The sequence below is a fragment of the Anabrus simplex genome, chromosome 3 (genome assembly GCF_040414725.1).
Source record: "Anabrus simplex isolate iqAnaSimp1 chromosome 3, ASM4041472v1, whole genome shotgun sequence".
NCBI lineage: Eukaryota > Metazoa > Arthropoda > Insecta > Orthoptera > Tettigoniidae > Anabrus > Anabrus simplex.
The window spans coordinates 429,852,366-429,870,806 of record NC_090267.1 but is presented as its reverse complement, the minus strand read 5'-3'; the positions used below and the strand labels follow the sequence as shown (position 1 = coordinate 429,870,806).

Below are 18,441 nucleotides of genomic sequence, written 5' to 3'. Positions count from 1 at the left end.
CTTTCTATGATCTGAAATCTGCTTTATGTAACGCTCCTGTGCTGGCGATGCCAGATTTTTCTAAACGTTTCATTCTCCAAACCAATGCCTCATCTACTGGTATATCTGGTGTTCTCCTCCAGGAATTTGAAGATGGACGTCGTCCTATTTCTTATGCTTCACGTAGTTTAAATCCTGCTGAACGCAACTATTCTATATATGAACTGGAAGCCTTAGCTGTTGTTTTCTCCTTGGAGAAATTTAAAATGTATCTTGAACATCTACCTTTTGATCTTGAAATGGACAATCAGTCATTGAGTTGGGTACTGGCCAAGCCAAGAAGACCTGGTCGTCTTGCGCATTGGGCAGTACGCATCTCAGCTTTTCAATTTGAAGCTCGTCACTTTCATGGAACTCAAATTGTTGTTGCTGACAGTCTCAGTAGGATGTTCTGCCCTGGCAGTTCTGATCACCAATCAGAGCCTGCAGATTCCTCTCCTGAACAAGTTTCGGCCTTTGTTAATGTGGTTTTGACCAATTCCCCTGTCCTTTTCAAAGATATTTCTAAACATCAGGAAGACGATCCTGAATTGAAGGGTATTATTGACAGGATTAAGTCTGGTGAACATGTCAAACCATATGTCATTAAAAATGGTGTTCTGTGTTGTCCTGCTCATGGTCACAGAGACCCCAAAATTGTTGTTCCAGCTAATTTAGTTCCTTCTCTTTTCAAATATTTTCATGAATCCCCTGTTGGCGGACACCTTGGTGTATTTAAAACCAGAGAGAAAATTCGTAAGCATTTCATTTGGAAATCCATGGATGGTGAAATCTGCACCATGGTCAAATCTTGTAGAACCTGTAACATTAGTAAATCCGCTCCTAATACCCGTCTTGGTCTGTTGTCATCTGAGCAAGCTTCTTGCCCAATGGAGAGACTATTTATAGACTACATCAGCCCATTCCCGCAATCACGGACCGGCCATCATTTCATACTTGTGTGTGTTGATGCGTTCTCGCGTTGTACATGGCTGTTTCCTACTCGCATGGCTAATGCTTCTTGCTTAAAACAGATCTTTGCTTCATGTGGACCCTGTCAATTTTTGGTGAGTGATAATGCTAGAGCTTTTACATTTGTGCAGTTCCGTAATTTCTGTTTGGACCTATCTATTTCTCATGTGACTACCACACCTTATTACCCCAGGCCTAATTAAGCTGAAAGAGTAAATCGGAACCTAAGATCTGCTCTTATTGCATACCATTCTTCTGACCACTCCAAGTGGGATTCTTCACTTAATTGGCTATCATTTGCTTTCAATACTGCTGTTCATGAAAGTCACAAGCAAACTCCTGCTTCATTGATGCTAGCGTTCACCCCTAATTCTCCACTTTCTAATCTGTGGTCCATTAACGATCTTCTGCCTGATGTCGCTAATCCAGAAATGATCTGTGCTGCTTGGCACCGAGCGTGTAAAAATTTGAAGGTTTATTACGCTAAAGTTCAACGTAACTATAATCATGGGCGAAGACCGCACAATCTGTCTGTGGGTGACCAGGTCTATGTAAAGACTCATCCCATTAGTAGTGCTGCAGACCATGTAATTAGTAAGTTATCCTCCAGATTTTGAGGTCCCTGCACAATTTTGAAACTTTTAACCCCTGTGTCATTGTTAGTCAGTGATCCTGAAAGAAAGAGGATCAGTCGTGTGCATTTAGCTCAGATAAAAATTCCCTAGTTATGAGATAATACTTTAGAAACAAATTTGTTTTGGGGTAGTTATAAGGAATTAGTTGTAAGCAAATTCTAGTTAATGGGCTGGCCAGCCGTTTTTCGGATTCTATAGTTAGTAATTTACTTAAGTCACCTTAGTTGTAATAGGAATAGTCATTTACGATCATGTTAGATATAATTTAGTATGTATTTTGCGGGTAGAATTAAGATCTTCATAACTAGGGATTGTTGTCAAAATGATGGAATCAGGGTAAACTCCGGTAGAGGTTTTTAAGTCCTTTTAACCATTTTATAAATTTTATCTTAAAGTTTTCCATAGTGCTTGCCTATAGGGGGGAGGGGGGGAATGGGCTAAGATAGTCCCAAACCTGTAGGGGAACCTCCCAAATGAAGGTCGTGGAGACACCAGTTGGGTGCCTCCAAGCTCTTGTCCAACTAGGGTGGCTTTGGATTGTGAATTCTTTATCTGTTGCGGAAAAATTTGTGTTGCAGTGGCCGGAGGGGGATGCTATCCCCATTTCTACTGATGTACCGTATGTCCTGGGCTCTGCCGTCCTGCTCCGCAATCCGGTGACCTGATATTGTGGTGAACTACAGTTCCTGCCTAACAATTTCAGACTGACAACTGGACGTGCCCAGTTGAAGGGGCATCCTCTACATGGTGGTCACCACCGTCCCATGCCAAAGGTCCTGATGGCCATATTTTTACCAGACTTACACTGACATGGCCATTGGTGGCACGTAATCTCATCTATACTTGGACATTTCAATGAACAGTGCTGTAACCAGATATTCTAATGATGCCAGTCGTGCTAGACTGTGCTCAGCTACCCAGTTTGAACTGTAATGTGGAGACTGAAGACATCGGCCAAGTCGTCAGTCATGTAAGCAGCAAGAAGTCGTGGTGCTATAGTGTAAATAAAGGAACAAACTCAAGAACTCAATCTAGAAGATGTCTTTCTTATTTTGTGTACAGATTTTTTTTTATTTTTCCAGAGAACATTTAAGTTTTAAAAAAGAAGAAAATAATTTAGTGTTGGTGTTTGACGGACATAAGAGGAACAGCAAAAAGAAATTTTTGATCTCTTTAGTGTATATTTGATGTGCTTTCTCTTTCAGTGAGCATTATGTTATATGTCCTTTGTTTTTCAGTGACTTTCTTAAAGTGATTAGTTGTTTTTAAAATTATGCAGAAACTGGACTGCTAAAATAAAGTGGATGAAATTGTTTTATTTTTGGAGCTGTGCTTCAAATTAAAGGGGGGGAGTATGTAGTGATTACTTGGATTTGATTACTTGGACTTGGAAGACGGTGAGGAATTGTATATGTTTGTGTTAATTTGGTATGTAATGTATTTATTAATTTGTTTTTGTCTCTCCTCGGTATGTGAATTTTGGAATTGTTTGATTTTCGTATGGCTTCAAGATTGTTTCTTTGTCATGGGTAAGATTAAAGCAAACACCCTGTAGTACACGCGCCAGATCAACGTGGGATATTTCCAGTTTCATAAAGTTGCATCAATTTCGTAACTTCTCGATGCTTCTCAAATGTTCTTGGTCAGCACTAATTTCTGAGCTCTAACTGGAGAAAATAAACATAAATGTGATTGGTAGGTGAAGGAAAAGATCGGACGCTCATTGGCTGTTGTAAGGTTTCCTAATTTCCGGAGAGAAGCTTTTCGCTAGAGCCTTGCTCTTCCAAGGTGTCTTTTCTGTTTGACCAGTGAAGGGAAAGGTTGCCTTCAAGGTAACGGGTCTTCTTGGCCCCTCCACCAGGTAAGCATTTAATTGTTTTTCACCTTTCAGCTATTTATTTTCAAATGTAGTGTTTCATTTAATTTCTCTCACCGGAGCTTACCCGTGTTTTCCTTCAGCTTCCAAATTTAATTAATATGACTTAGCCTTTTCGGTAAGTCGCGTCACATTGTCCTGTGTCCTGTTGCCTAGTAGGCACTGGGTCCTCCATGGGCACTAATAACTTGTTCCATGCGTGATGGCATTGACGCATATAAGGCGCGAATGGCATCCTGGGATATAGCCATCCATGCTGTATTGACCTAGTTCTACAGTTCATCTTTGATGGTTGGCATTGGGTCACAGCGCTGCACGCGTTTTTTTTACCATATCCCACACAATTTTGATTGGCAACAAGTCCAGTGATCGGGCGGGCCAGGGCTACAGTGTGACAACCTGTGACAACAAGAAGGCACGCCCTGGACACGCACTAACTGATTTGTGGCTGTACCCAATAGCAGCCCACACCATAAGGCCTTAAGTTGGCGCTGTATTTCTTGTGCAAATGCCGTTGATGTGATGCCTCTCCCCCTGTCTGCGGTGAACCAAAATGCGGCCATCATTTTCAAACAAACAGAACCTAGATTCAGATACTGTCTGCTGCCATGCCTGTTGCCAGTGACGTCATTCCATACACCATTGCAATCTATCATGTTTATGCACATTGAAAAAGAAGCAGCAATCCAGAAAAGAGTGAGGCAATGCTACAGTTTGTCCCCCCTCCTTTTCAGTGTTTACATAGAACAGGCAGTAAAGGAAATCAAAGAGGAATTTGAAAAGGGACTTACAATCCAAGGAGAGGAAATCAAGACCTTGAGATCTGCTGATGAAATTGTTATTTTATCTGAGACTGCAGAAGATCTCGAGAAGCTGCTGATGAATGGTATGGACAAAGTCTTGGGTAAGGAGTACAAGATGAAAATAAATAAGTCCAAAACAAAAGTAATGGAGTGCAGTTGAATGAAGGCAGATGATGCAGGAAATATTAGATTAGGAAATTAATTCTTAAAGGAAGTAGATGAATATTGTTACTTGGTTAGTAAAATAACTAACGATGGCAGAAGTAAGGAGGGCATAAAATGCAGACTAGCACAAGCAAGGAAGAGCTTTTGTAAGAAAAGAAATTTGCTCACTTCAAACAGTGATATAGGAATTAGACAGATGTTTCTGAAGACTTTCATCTGGAGCGTGGCATTGTATGGAAGTGAAACATGATAACTAGCTCGGAAAGGAAGAGAATAAAAGCTTTTGAAATGTGGTGTTACAGAAGAATGCTGAAGGTGAGATGGATAGATCGAATCACGAATGAAGAGATACTGAATTGAATCGGTGAGAGGAGATGATATAGATGTTGATTCCCATAGGGGACTTAAAATTTTGTCCTGAATGAGTAAATTTATAATACCAATATAATGAATGGTCCGTTATTGGACATTATAAATTTTCCAGCTAACTCATTCTTGGTTGCCTGCGTTTAGCCCTCGTGTGCTAAGTTGGGGTCGTCAGTTGGGACTTAGCACACCTCCCAAGACGCAAGGCTAGTGCATTAGAGCAGATGTAGGATGCAATAGTTAGGTTGAAATGAGAAGGTTGGCACCGGATAGGGTGGCATGTAGAGCTGCATAAAATCAGTCTATGGATCAGTCTAGTGCATGCACTAGCCTTGTGTCTTGGAAGGTGTGCTAAGTCCCAACTGACGACCTCAACTTAGCACACGAGGGCTAAACGCAGGCAATCAAGAATGAGTTAGCTGGAAAATTTATATAATGTCCAATAACGGACCATTATATTGGTATCGGTGAGAGGAGATCGATTTGGCCAAATTTGACTAGAAGAAGAGATAGAATGATAGGACATATCTTAAAACACCCAGGACTTGTTCAGTTGGTTTTTGAAGAAAGTGTAGGGGGTAAGAATGGTAGGGGTAGACCAAGGTATGAGTATGACAAGCAGATTAGAGCAGATGTAGAATGTAATAGTTACGTTGAAATGAAAAGGTTGGCACCGGATAGGGTGGCATGTAGCGCTGCATCAAATCAGTCTATGGACTGATGACTCAAACAACAACAACTGTCAAAAGTAGGCAGAGAAGTGGATGACGTGCCGGTAACCCAGACCATAATAAACGGCGATGGACTGTCACTCCTGATAGTGTACGATGTGTTACACTGTTCCACTGTTGCGTCAGAGCCGAGGAGGACTCAGATCTGTCCGGCAATGCCATTAGGATGAGGTGTCGATCTTCTCGGGGGGTGGTGGGGGTGGTGCGAGCAGACCCATCTTGTTGTGTTCTACAGTCTTCTGTGAATCATTCTGTACACACCCGTTGCACTGCCGGCACACTTCGTCCCACACGAGCAGAAATTTCCCGGATGGATGCATCACGTTCTCTCATGCCAATAATGCGCCCTCTTTCAAACTCACTCATTCTACGGTACAGTTCTCGCATTTATCTGGGAGGCATCCTGCACGTCTGCTGAAGTCACACTGATTCTTTACCTTCGTACAGCTCAATGAAACCATGAGAGTTGTTACTGGTACAGTGAGGTCCACTCCTACTCATTGGCTGCCTGTTTTAGCAAACATTGCTCCTCCAGATCTGAGGAGAAAAGCAGCAAAAGTACAGTTGCTCAAGAAGCCCTTTGCACACAGGAACTCACTTTTGTTCAATGCCTTACGAGATCCACCTGTGATGAGGTTAAAATCCAGGAATCCACTCTGGACTGATCTACACTCCTATGAAAAATTCAGTGTAACAGCAGAATGGAGACAGCGATGGGAACAATGTCCATCCACCAACGCCTTTCTGATTAAAGACCCAACGAAGAAAGTGCCAGGTTTCGATCTTCCTCGACATGAGTGGTCAAAACTCAACCGTTTCAGAACAGGCCACGGCAGGTGCCGATATATGATGAAAAAGTGGGGATATTGTGAAGTGCTGCATGTGAGTTTGGTGCTGAGAAGCAGGCATTGCTTCATGTTGTTGAGAGCTGTCCACTGTCAGCATTTAAGGACGGTTTACGGACTCTGCATGAATTGATACCAAGTGCAGTGGACTGGCTGTCGAAGCTGGACATTCCAGTTTAATTACCTCTATATTTTAATTTGTATGTTAATTGTATATTTTTACAGATTATGCTTGTAAATGCCATATGATAATAATAATAATAATAATAATAATAATAATAATAATAATAATAGCGACGACAAGAGCCACAGGCACATTTTACCAGTCGGTGGTGGTGCGCCGAGATATCAATGTGGACTTTGAACCTGAGAGCCGACATGGTTCAAATGCTAACCATTTCTTCAAAATATGCTAATGCACATGCCCTGTGAATATGAACTTCCTATCTCTAGTCTTTGTTCTGATTTTATGAACATGAGTGTACAATTTAGACAGCATTAAAGACAAGACACCTTTTGCAACTTGAAGCTGTTGGCCACAGGAAGGAAACAAGTGGAGGAGGACAGGGAGGAGGAGGAGGAGGAGGAGGAGGAGGATAGGGTACCATTGCATGATGTATCTGTGCCACTGCTAATTCCTTGTGCTCCACTTTCTTGAGTGCTCTGTATCTCCTCATCCTATCTGCTGAGGTCAGTGGCATATTTTTCAGATTTCTGAGATCCTGTTCTTTCTAATAATATCCAATTCTTCCATTTCAACCTTGCTGTTTTGCAAATATAAGTGACCATTTCACTTGGGAGACAGGACTTTCCAGACTCAAATTATTGGTTTCACCAAACAAGTTCCAATGTTTCTGAATACATATTTTTAAAGAGCTTGTTGAAACAATATCTATAAATATTTCAACCCAATCAGTCCACAAGTTTATGACTTATGAAGGTTCGAAATTGTCTGAGCACTCGTTTCATCTACAATATTCCCTGCTGCAATAGGAAAGAAAGAAACAAGGACACAAACTACATCAGTCCAGTTGTCCGATCCTTTGTATGTACAAAGGCCTTGAGTTGGCGCTGTATGTCTTGTGCGAATGCAGTCGATGTGATGCCTCTCCCCCTGTCTGCGGTGAACCAAAATGCGGCCATCATTTTCAAACAAACAGAACCTAGATCCGTCTGAAAACACTATCTGCTGCCATTCCTGTCCCCAGTGACGTCATTCCATAAACCAGTGCACTCTAGCATGTTTATGCACATTAGTCAAAGGTACTCATTCGTCTGGCTATTATAGGTTTTGAGGTATCAACATTCGGTGTATCTCTATTTTGCATAATGCTCAACTTCTGAAATGATATCCCCATGGCTGCTGATTTTAGAGATGTATCCATGTGAAAAGTCACCATCTCAAAACTTGAAAGAGGTATTCTGCCCATAACGTTTTTGTTAAGAAAGGTTAGTAGTTTGGGGAGGGGACAAAAATGTACAGAAAACAAAAACACCCAGAGCCTGCAGAATATAGTGGGGGTACACAACAAAATTGAAACAAAATACCTAGCTACAAAGTGGTAAGTCTTTTATGCTCTCTGAGCAAATTTTGACAGAGAAATAAAGATTGACAGTTTACCAACTTAACTACAGTAATAATAGTTTTTATAATAATGTTAGTTTGCTTTTATGTCCCACCAGCTACTTTTTTATGGTTTTCAGAGACGCCGAGGTGCTGGAATTTTGTCCTGCAGGAGTTATTTTACGTGCCAGTATATCTACCGACACGAGGCTGATGTACTTGTGCACCTTCAAATGCCACTGGACCGAGCCAGAATTAAACCTGCCAAGTTGGGGTCATAAGGCCAGAGCTTCAACCATCTGAACCACTCAGCCTGGCAAATATAGTTTGTTCAGCTTTTGATTCAATACTATATAAAACTTTCACCAAAGGAACGATTACACATGTGTGCAACTAAGGTTTTTTTAACTATCAGATAACAATTGCGCTTCTACACGCTGCTGCGCAAGTCTCCATTACTTGCTGTGGTGCTGACAAATTGGTTAGCTGTGTCAAGTGACATTTTGTGCACATTTCCCTACGTATTTTTTTAATATTTAAAGAAATTAAGGAAAATAATTAGATAATAGGCAACAGGGTTTGTATACATTGCTTTTTCAATAATTCCTAGTTTTAAGTGGCTAAAATGGAATAAAAATTTAATTTTTTCTCCATAAAGTGGAGGGTGTCACTCCCCCCTCCCAAATCACTGCTGGTGATACTCTCTGTCACTGATCTCCATCAATAAATTACAAGTAAAAAAATAAAATTATAAAATTATAAAGAATAGTACCTTAATGACAAGATCCATGTAGCCTTTGTCCTCATCACTGGATACAGGTGTGTAAGATCTGATGACAATCTCATCACTAATTTTGGCTGATAAGTGAATGTGCTGACCAACTGGAAGACCTATGTAAAACATAGACGCCACACAATAATAACACACTTCTTTATAGATTAATCATTGCTCTAAATCACAGAGCGCTCCACTGAGAGAAACTGACAAACAGAGGCAAAGTACAGTCAACATCTGGAACTCTCTGAAACACAATATTGATGAATGAGGTTCTCTACCACACAAATTAATTCACCAGTGGTCGCTATATCAGCAAAATACTCACGGTCATAGTAAATCGTCTGCTCTTTTATACAGCATGTTGTTTCGAACTTGAGTCCTGATGTACCTTCGAACAGCAGTTTTGAAATAAGGACGGATACATTGAAACTCATATCTATGACCTTGAGAAGGAACATGGAGGGAGGAATTATCAGCGACCGTCAACCGTGAGCGTTCTGCTTCATGCGCGACCAGTCACGTTGGTGCTAATTTCTGTGTGTGTTCTAGTTTTGCTATTGTTGTATGTTGTTTCATAGTTGAAACAGTTCTTGTGTTGAGTGTTTAGTGCATGACGATGGCTTCAAGTCGTAACATTTTAGCCTGATTTGATGAAATTCCTAGTGATCAACTCAAGGGCGAAAACAGTGACTCGAACTGTGAAAAATGAACAGTCCGATACAGAAGAACATGCTGATGGAACCGTACCTGGAGAGCAATCGTGTAAACACATCATATCATACTGTGACCATTTTGCTCAACGCACGACCACTCGCGTTACTTTCATCCTAGTAACCACTGGCGGGTTAAATTAATGCTCTCACAGGTGGCAATATTGTAAGGTGTACACTCAATAACCACTTAAGGGTACATGCCTGTGAACAATCATAATTTTAACTAAAAATCACACACTCAATATCACAACAAGTTGGTGTTTAAGGAGTAAATTATAATATGCCATTGTCCATAACAAACGTTGTAAGAGTATTTCTAAAAACGTTTTGCGCATACAGGATCCTAAGATGATACCACGATAGTTCACAACTAAGTATTTTTTATTTTCCACCTTGTCGATACATTAGTTGCTTAAGGCAACTTATTGGTTAAAAGTGGTACATGATTCATATATTATTAACATCTTCAGCCACATAACACTGTTTAGATGAAAAATTCATATATTGACAAAGTATCAATGCTTTGAGAGAAAGTGTCCTTAGGACCAAAAGGTGGAAAATGAAAAATACTTAGTTGTGAATCTGTTAAAGTGCGATACAGACCATGAAGTTGATTTTATGTAAACTACGATAGTTCTCGGGATTTGTAGGAGATTTTTGATGTTTGGGAATAGGAATAAGAAAAAATAATTCCACCGAGGAGGGGTGTGAGTGGTAAGCAGAATATCGTAAAAGTGCAGCACTATCGACTGTGCGTGCAAGGGTAATAAAAGAAGCATTTTATAGGTAATGTAATCTGGACCAAGAGGGGATGTGCATGCGGAATGAAGGACATATTGCAATTCACGTAATTGGAGGGGTTGAAGGAGGGTGGAGTATTTAGACTTTGGGGGATACTGGGGAGTTGAAAATAGGGGTAAAGTATAATCCAGAGTCAATGAATGGAAAAAAGAGAGGAATTATGTGAGGAGGAATGTGACAACATCTGGATGGCACTCCATAATTGGATGGGAGATATATGTGAAGTGAGAAAAGATATAAATAATTTCCACGCGGCACAATTTTTTAAATTGAAAATTAATTTAGTTTTGGCAATATGAAGTTTCAACCTGAGATAATTCAGACGTGTAAGGGATTGTCCATAAGTACAGAATAAAAGTTTATGCTGTATAATGAGTTGATGGCACTCATTATTCCACCAGTGAATATACTGAAAGGGACGGGGGCGGAGGTAACAAATGGTTTACAAGGATGATAAATATCAAGATACTGGGTGAGAAGTGCCATGAGGGATTGATACGTTAAGGTGTGTGCCGAGAAATGGCGAAAGTGATATTGCAAGTATGAGGAAAAGGTTTGATCATCGAAATTCCATAAATATTGGATATTAGTAGCAGGGGCACAAGGATGAACAGGGGGGACAGGTCAGCCGAAACCGTATGTAATCCAAATGGGATAATGATCGCTTATGAACGTGTCCGAGAGTGTTGTCCAATTAAGCACGTGTGTCAGATTTGAATGGCAAAAAGTAAGGTCGACTGCACTAGGTAGAGATTCAGGGGAAGCAATTCTCATTGGAGAACCATCATTAAGAAGAATCAAATCGAAATGTTGTAAAGATAAAAGAAGATATGAACCATGGGGAGTATCACTAGCTCCATCCCAGGCATTATGGTGTAAATTAAAGTCACATAAGTAGAGGACATTGGGTAAATGCTCAAATTGATGGAAAAATTGTGCCCACTGTGTGCTTGTGATATGAACATCAGGGGGACAATAAAGATTGATAAAGTGTAACCAGTTATAAATAACACCAACAATGAAGGTGTGAGGTATAGGTAGGATTGGTAGGGGAGGCAACGATGGATAAAGAAGGCAGCTCCACCATAACCTGGGCCATCGTGATGCACTTGATTATGTATATCCTGGTAACGAAAATGTTGATTGGTCTGAGAACCATGTTTCTTGCAGAGCAAGAATATGAGCACAGGTTTCATTAATAATCAATTGAATTTCACTCTATTTATTGAGTACACTCCTAGCGTTCCATTGAACTATGTTGATCATAAGGAGTAAAAATGTCACATAACTGGTCTCGCAGTTGGTAGATAACGTGCTTGATGGAGGGGTGATCACCAACGGCTTGGATTAAAAGAAGAATGATGTTATGGATATCTCTCTGAAGGTGGGCCCTTTGGTAATAAACGGGGTGTTCCGTATGTTCGGAGGGAGTGATGGAGGAGATCACATTAGCTGTAGAAGTAGAGGGCTGTGATGGGTGGGGGGAGCATTGATACTCACAGGCGAGTTATGTGGAATGGGTGGATCTCTAAGGATAGCCATATGTGCGGCTCTATTACCTCGGAAAGGTTGAGGTCTTGGCGATTGCATAATAACTTGAGTAAACTTACAATTTCTCGGGTTTCCTCTGGGAGGGGAGTAGGGTTCCCTACAAAGGGGTGGGAATTGTTGCGGATGTTGGGTAGGATAATATATCGGGGGTGAAACTTTAGATTTTGCTTCTGGGAAAGATATGTTCTCAGTACTCATAATATTTTTTACAAGCTGTAACGTGCCCTGTTGGATGGTCCCCTTTACAGTGTGCACATTTTGTAATCTGTTCGGTACATTGTTCTGTCGCATGCTGCAGGGAACAGTTGCCGCATCACACAGCTCGTGCCCGACACTGCCAGACAGTATGACCGTAGCGTTGGCATTTTTTGCAAATAATTGGGTTGAAAACAAATGGCTCAACATCGAGAAAGACACTATAAAGTGAGACATAGCATGGAAGATGTTGTGATCGAAAGACTACTTTTACAGAACCAGTGGGTGTGTATTCAATGGAGTCATTGATAACAGCTTTACGATGAAGACACTGGACAGATTTGACCTTGCTATCGGCTTTGAAGTGTTGGAGAAAAGACTCTTCAGTCAGGTTTTTATCCACACCTCTAATAATACCAACGCGGAAGATATTTGAGCTAGCGTGAATAGTTTCAAGTAAAGAATGACAAAAGAATTTGTTCGCTTGAACAGCGTAACTGAATTCGACCTGGACACGATTTCTTCCTTTACATGTAATTATTTAACTGGCATATTCCTATCATAAAAAAGTCGGCCTAAAGTCATGTGGTGGAGTTGTCCGACATTTTTATCTGCTACTGATTCCACCAAAACAATACACGGTCCAGAATGTTCCCGGGTATACACTTCCTGAACAACGGGACGTGGTGGCTCTTGACTACGTTGCACTGTTTGATTGTCAGGTACGTGGTCCTGAGTAGACTGATCGGTAGATTGATTATTCAAAGTTCCATCATCCATGGCCACTTCAACCTCATTATCAATAGGCAGCTGTAAATTGTCCAAGAAGACCTCCCCTCCACCGAAGGCCACTAGCACACGAAGTACTCACAGCTGAATATATGCAATAGATATGAAGCACGAACTAACACCACACGTCCACAAAATAAACAACCCACACGACACAATCTAATTGGTTTGTGGCGCAGGGGACACTATCGTATGGAAACACTTTCAATGTTATTAAGATTTAGAAAACATATAGATGTACACTGTTGTTTATCTATTAGCAACTGGGAGACAACTGAACATCATGCAGGGTAGCCAACTTCGAAAGTGAAATTTACCATTTCTGCATAGGCAATTACCGTTACTGCACCAAAATATCTTAGGAAATATCTTGAAGGTTATGAAGGTTAAATATATCTGACATTTAAAGAGGTGTGGCAGATCTCTGCAGGCATTTAGGAATAGGGCTGTAAAGGGTTGATAACAATTAATAGCATTTATTTCTGCTTCCCCCATTTGGAGGCTGCCAAAAAAACAAAGCTAACATAAAAACTTGATTAATAATTACAAGGGTCATTTAAAATATGTCTATAAATGATAGGTATACCATAGTACAGCCTACTTAACAATAATAAATTGTATCAGTCAATAATTCTGAAATCCATGAGGAATTCATCATAGGACAAAGATATAGCTAAGAGTATAAATGATTTTTTACTATTGCTAACAATCCTTCAGATATGGCTGGATTCAGGGAGGAATGGGGAATGACATAGGAGCAAAACAATTTTATTTTTGATTTTTGAAAAAATTTGCGTACATGTCCCCTTCTTTTTCTTCAGCGTATGTCCCTCCTGCTGGCGGGATCCGCTACATGGATTTGTTGTCTCCATTTAGTTCTGCCCTGGGCCATGTCAGGGTGGAGACTGATGCTCTTCAGATCTTTGTGATGGGTATCGGCCCATCACTGTTTTGGTCATCCTTTAGGTCTCCTACCGGCGACTTCTAACATGTAACCCATCTTTGCGATAGTGTCAGTGTCGCCCTTAGTACATGTCCAAACCATCGTAGACTCTCGCACATTTTTTCTTGAATTGGTGTAATGCCAAATCTCTCCCTGATGGATTCAAAGAAGATGCGATCCAGTTTAGTGACGCCAGCTGTCCATCTCAGCATTTTAGTCTCCATGAGACCCAGTTGACGCTCTGTCTCAGTCATAGTTAGCCAACATTCGCAACCATACAGTGAAACAGGTCGGATGACAGTACGATAGATTTTTAATTTGAGATTATCTTTCATCCTCCAATGGGAAACTACCTCACTCCTCATTTCCCTAGTATGCCTCTTCAGTGATGCCTAGGCTATTTATGACGCTGTTGGCGGAGCTGCAGAGGATCAAACCAGCCTTCGGGCTGACTACCCAACATACAACACATTCATCCTCCAGTCGCAAGTGACGCCGGTTGTTGTTCTCCATTTCGTCCAGGCTGCAGATATCCTTGCACTGACCTCTTCAACAAGTCAGCCATCATCAGTGATCGTGTAGGCAAGATACTTGAATTTTGTCACTCATGACAGGTCCTCACCGTCTACCTGAATGGTTCCAATTGCTTGTGGATATGATGTCATATATTCAGTCTTTTTTTTTATTTAGGCGCAGGCCGTATTGTGCCAGCTGATCTCTCCGTTCTTGGGTTTGGCATTGCAGATCAACCTGGATCTCAGAGGTCAACATCACATTGTCTGTGTAGAGAATCGTTCATGGCAAAGAACAGTGCAGGTCTGCTGTTACAGTGTCCATCACTAGAATGAACAAGAGCAGTGACAGTGCTGAACCTTGGTGAACGCTGACGGTGATGGGAAAGTCAATGGATGCTCCTGCGGCGGCCTGAACATAGCTCTTTAGGTCTACATAAAGCAGCTGAACCTAGTAGATAAGGTATTCTGGTATACCATGCTCTCGCAGTGCTAACCATACGAGTTCATGCGGCATATGATCAACGGCCTTCTCAAGGTCCAGGAAAGCTAGATAGATCGGCTTGTTCTTCTCACAAAGCTATTCAATCAAGAGTCGTGCAGCATGGATTTAATAAACTTCTCCATGTTTTCTAGGCTGTTTTTAATACTTTTTCTACACAGTCAAGACTTTCTCTCTAATGCCAGTTTCATCTAACTACAAGTAAATTTCATCAAAGCTCAGAAAACTCTCTTACATATTTAGAGAAATCGAACACATTTGGTGTTTACTAGACAAAAATAATTAAAACTCAGCCATAGATTGCCCAACAGAGATCCGTTTCCTTGTTATCTCATAGAGTATCCATTTCTCCGTTATCCAATAGGAGCACATTCCGGTGACCTAAATGGCATGAAATCAAAATGCCTGCACAAGGTAGACAAGGTATTATTATTATTATTATTATTATTATTATTATTATTATTATTATTATTATTATTGTTATTATACTCTCCATTATCTTGAGTCCATGTCACCCTATGGCTACTGGATTTCTATCTGCTTCCCTTGAAATATAACTGGTGAGTTTTTCAGTCTTCACAAGATATAAACATCATTATTATCCAATCACAGGAATAGAACCAGCTTTTGGGTGGTTAGGCCATGTGCATTTTCAGAGTTTCACCCAGACGTGCCATTTGGGCTCATCAGCTGGATTGGCACGCCTCTCCAGGACTCTGCTTAGCAGTGGCAGACCAAACCATTTTTGGAATTCTAACTCCATGGGGAGTAATATTTTTTGAATTCTAACTCCATGGGGAGTAATATTTTTGGAATTTTAACTCCATGGGGAGTAATATTTTTGGAAACGGAGAATTCACTTCTCCTTTAGTAGGTTAGCAATCCCTAACTGCTAACACGGCGGGACCATGCGCTTGGTCTGCCACTGCTAAGCAGAGTCCTGAAGGGGCGTGCCAATTCACCTGATGAGCCCAAATAGCACGTCTGGGCGAAACTCTGCAAATGCACACGGCCTAACCACCCAAAATATGGTTCTATTCCTGTAATTGTAAGATCTGCAGCCGTGAAAGCCATTTTTGGTATCATTATTATCCATACTGACAGTCAATTATTATATAAGATTTTTCAGTCTGTTAAAAGATGAAATGTAATATTTAGTACATGATAACATACCTGTCAAATTACAATTATAAACTACTAGAACTCTTTGCGATGTGGTTCAGACAGTAAAGGCCTTTAAGAAATAGAGTGTGTTCATGTCACAGGCTATAATCACACTTCTGGTAGAGGAGAACAGATTATGAAAGACAGACATTACTGTCTCCACCCTAACCGTAGGTAAGGGGAATAAATTATGAAAGACAGAACATCAAAATCCCCATTTGCATCCCAATCAAAGACAAGGGAAACAGATTATGAAAGACAAGACATCAATATCTACGTCTCCATCATAATCACAGGTGAGGGGAATAGATGGGATATTCGATTTATTTTACTGAATCGATTCATTTGATTCCGTTCACGTTACTGAATCGATACAGTGAGCCGATTCACGGCTCATTGGAGTCAGCGATCCTATTGCATCTGTGTAGTGTACTGATAAGAGAGCAGCAACAACATTCAATGCTTGCTTCTGCCATCTGGTCTTCATTCTATGAACTGCTTCCCTATACGTCATTTAGCTTTCAAATTCTCGATCCTCCTGCAGCCACTTCTTCGCATCAAGTTTTGATTTTACAAAGTCTTTCCCCCGTCCGTGACAACTCCATTAAATAAGTATATAGAGTTACGTGAAAAGTATTTGTAAACAAAATCATCAATGATCTGCATTTAGAGCTGTCGCACAGGTGGGAGATTCCTTATCATTGTTTGCCCAGTCTTTTCTTAAATGATTTCAATGAACTTGAAAATTGCATTATTCTTGGTAAGTAGATAATAGAAAATAAATAAGTTAAAAACTGAAATGCAGGAAGAAATAGGCACTTATGCAATACTATACACACTTATTGCAACATAAAAACTTATATAGTTACCGTATTTATGCAAATAATCACCGCATATTTAAAAAAATTTTGAGGCACGAAATTGGGGTGCTGGTTTTATTTACGTCAAGGTTGACAACACGCTCCTGGCTCACCAGTTTTCAATGCTGAGTGTACAATTATGCTTTGTGCAACCGTAGATGGAAAAAAACTGTCCCAAAATGCCATATTTAAACGGAAAACGATTCAGACTTTTAATTCTAAACTGACTTTGCGTTTTTTTTTAGTAGTACCGTATTTTACAGAGAAATTTAAATTCAAATTTTCCCCGCATCACGATAGAACACATCTTCCAGAATGTGCAGGGGCAGCTTTCCGCACTTTCACTCACTTCGGTGTGTCTACAGTGCGTTTCATAGTTGAAAATAGAGTGAAGTCGTAATTCTTTTGTAATCAGCATTTTAAGGAACGCCACAATATCACGTAGCAGGCAGTACGCGGAAAAGCAGAATCTGCAAAAACTGGCGAGGGTTGGCATTTCTGAATTACAAGATGGCTGTTCATTCAAAATCACGTAATTGGAAGTCCGATTTCTATATTACAAAGTCTTCAAATTAACAAGGTTTTACTGTATCGCAAAACTAACATCAGATTTCGCCGGTGTGTCTATTTCAAGTGTTTACATTGCACGAAAAGAATTATCCACCACCGGTTGTGGTACTGTCCAGTAAAAAGAGACCACATGTGAGAATTGTTTTAGACGTGGAGTGTGACGAACTTGAGGATTCTAGTGATGCAAGAGACAATGAATCTTCCCAACTACAGGGAATCGAGCCTATTGCAAGTTCAGATTAATGAAATACCTGTCACATAAGTACGCCTACTTGCTCATTTTCATGGAAAATGTATTTCATAGCACTGATAATGTATTTTTATCACCTCAGGCAAAGCAGCTATATCCGTAAATTTATATGTTCATATTTGCACAATGACCACGTGGACCTCGCGGAGTAATACGAAATGTTTGTTTATACCTACATTACTCTTTCGATGGAAGGAATTTTAGTTCATTTAATTTTTTTTCAAAATGAGCCTTCCTAAAATGAGTGTGTGGGCATTATTTGATGGCGGGGATTATTTGGGTAAATACAGTAATAATAATAATAATTTAAATAACTCAAATTTTATACACTACCTTATGGTTTTCCACAGTTCTCTGAAAGTCACAACTCTGTTATATATACTGTTATATATACACAGAATTAGATGTAAAAATACCTGTGTCCACAATAAGTAGTCTACATATTAAATATAAATCAAATAATTTGCTTTATGTTGCACCAACACAGATAGGTATTATGGCGACAATGAGATAGGAAAGGGTTAGAAGTGGAAAGGAAGTGGCCGTAGCTTTAAGGTACAGCACTTGCCTGGTGTAAAAATGGGAAACCATGGAAAACCATCTTAATGGAAGACAACGGTAGGATTCAAACCCACCATCACCTGAATGCAAGCTCATAACTACACGACCCTAAACGCATGGCCAAGTAGCTCGATCATCTTTGAAAACGTCTTTTCTATCAGCAGAGGATTTTTTAAATCGTCAAATTTTGTATAGGCTACGCGAGATGTACTGTAGCCCACTGGTTTTCTGATTAAACATCTTTTTATTTAAGCTATTGAATCGTCGGCTCACTTAT

The 18,441-nt window shown here is 40.3% G+C and overlaps 1 protein-coding gene across 6 annotated transcripts in view; it reads right to left on the bottom strand.

Moving 5' to 3' along the window:
* The window catches only part of LOC136866464 (NADH-cytochrome b5 reductase 2), a 159,089-nt gene that overhangs the window by 47,501 nt on the left and 93,147 nt on the right, over positions 1-18,441 (bottom strand). For all 6 annotated transcript variants that reach the window (XM_067143449.2, XM_067143452.2, XM_067143450.2 and 3 more), the window contains one exon: positions 8,748-8,866. In XM_067143449.2, the coding sequence (XP_066999550.1) occupies positions 8,748-8,866 (119 nt within the window). The remainder of the gene's footprint in view (positions 1-8,747; positions 8,867-18,441) is intronic.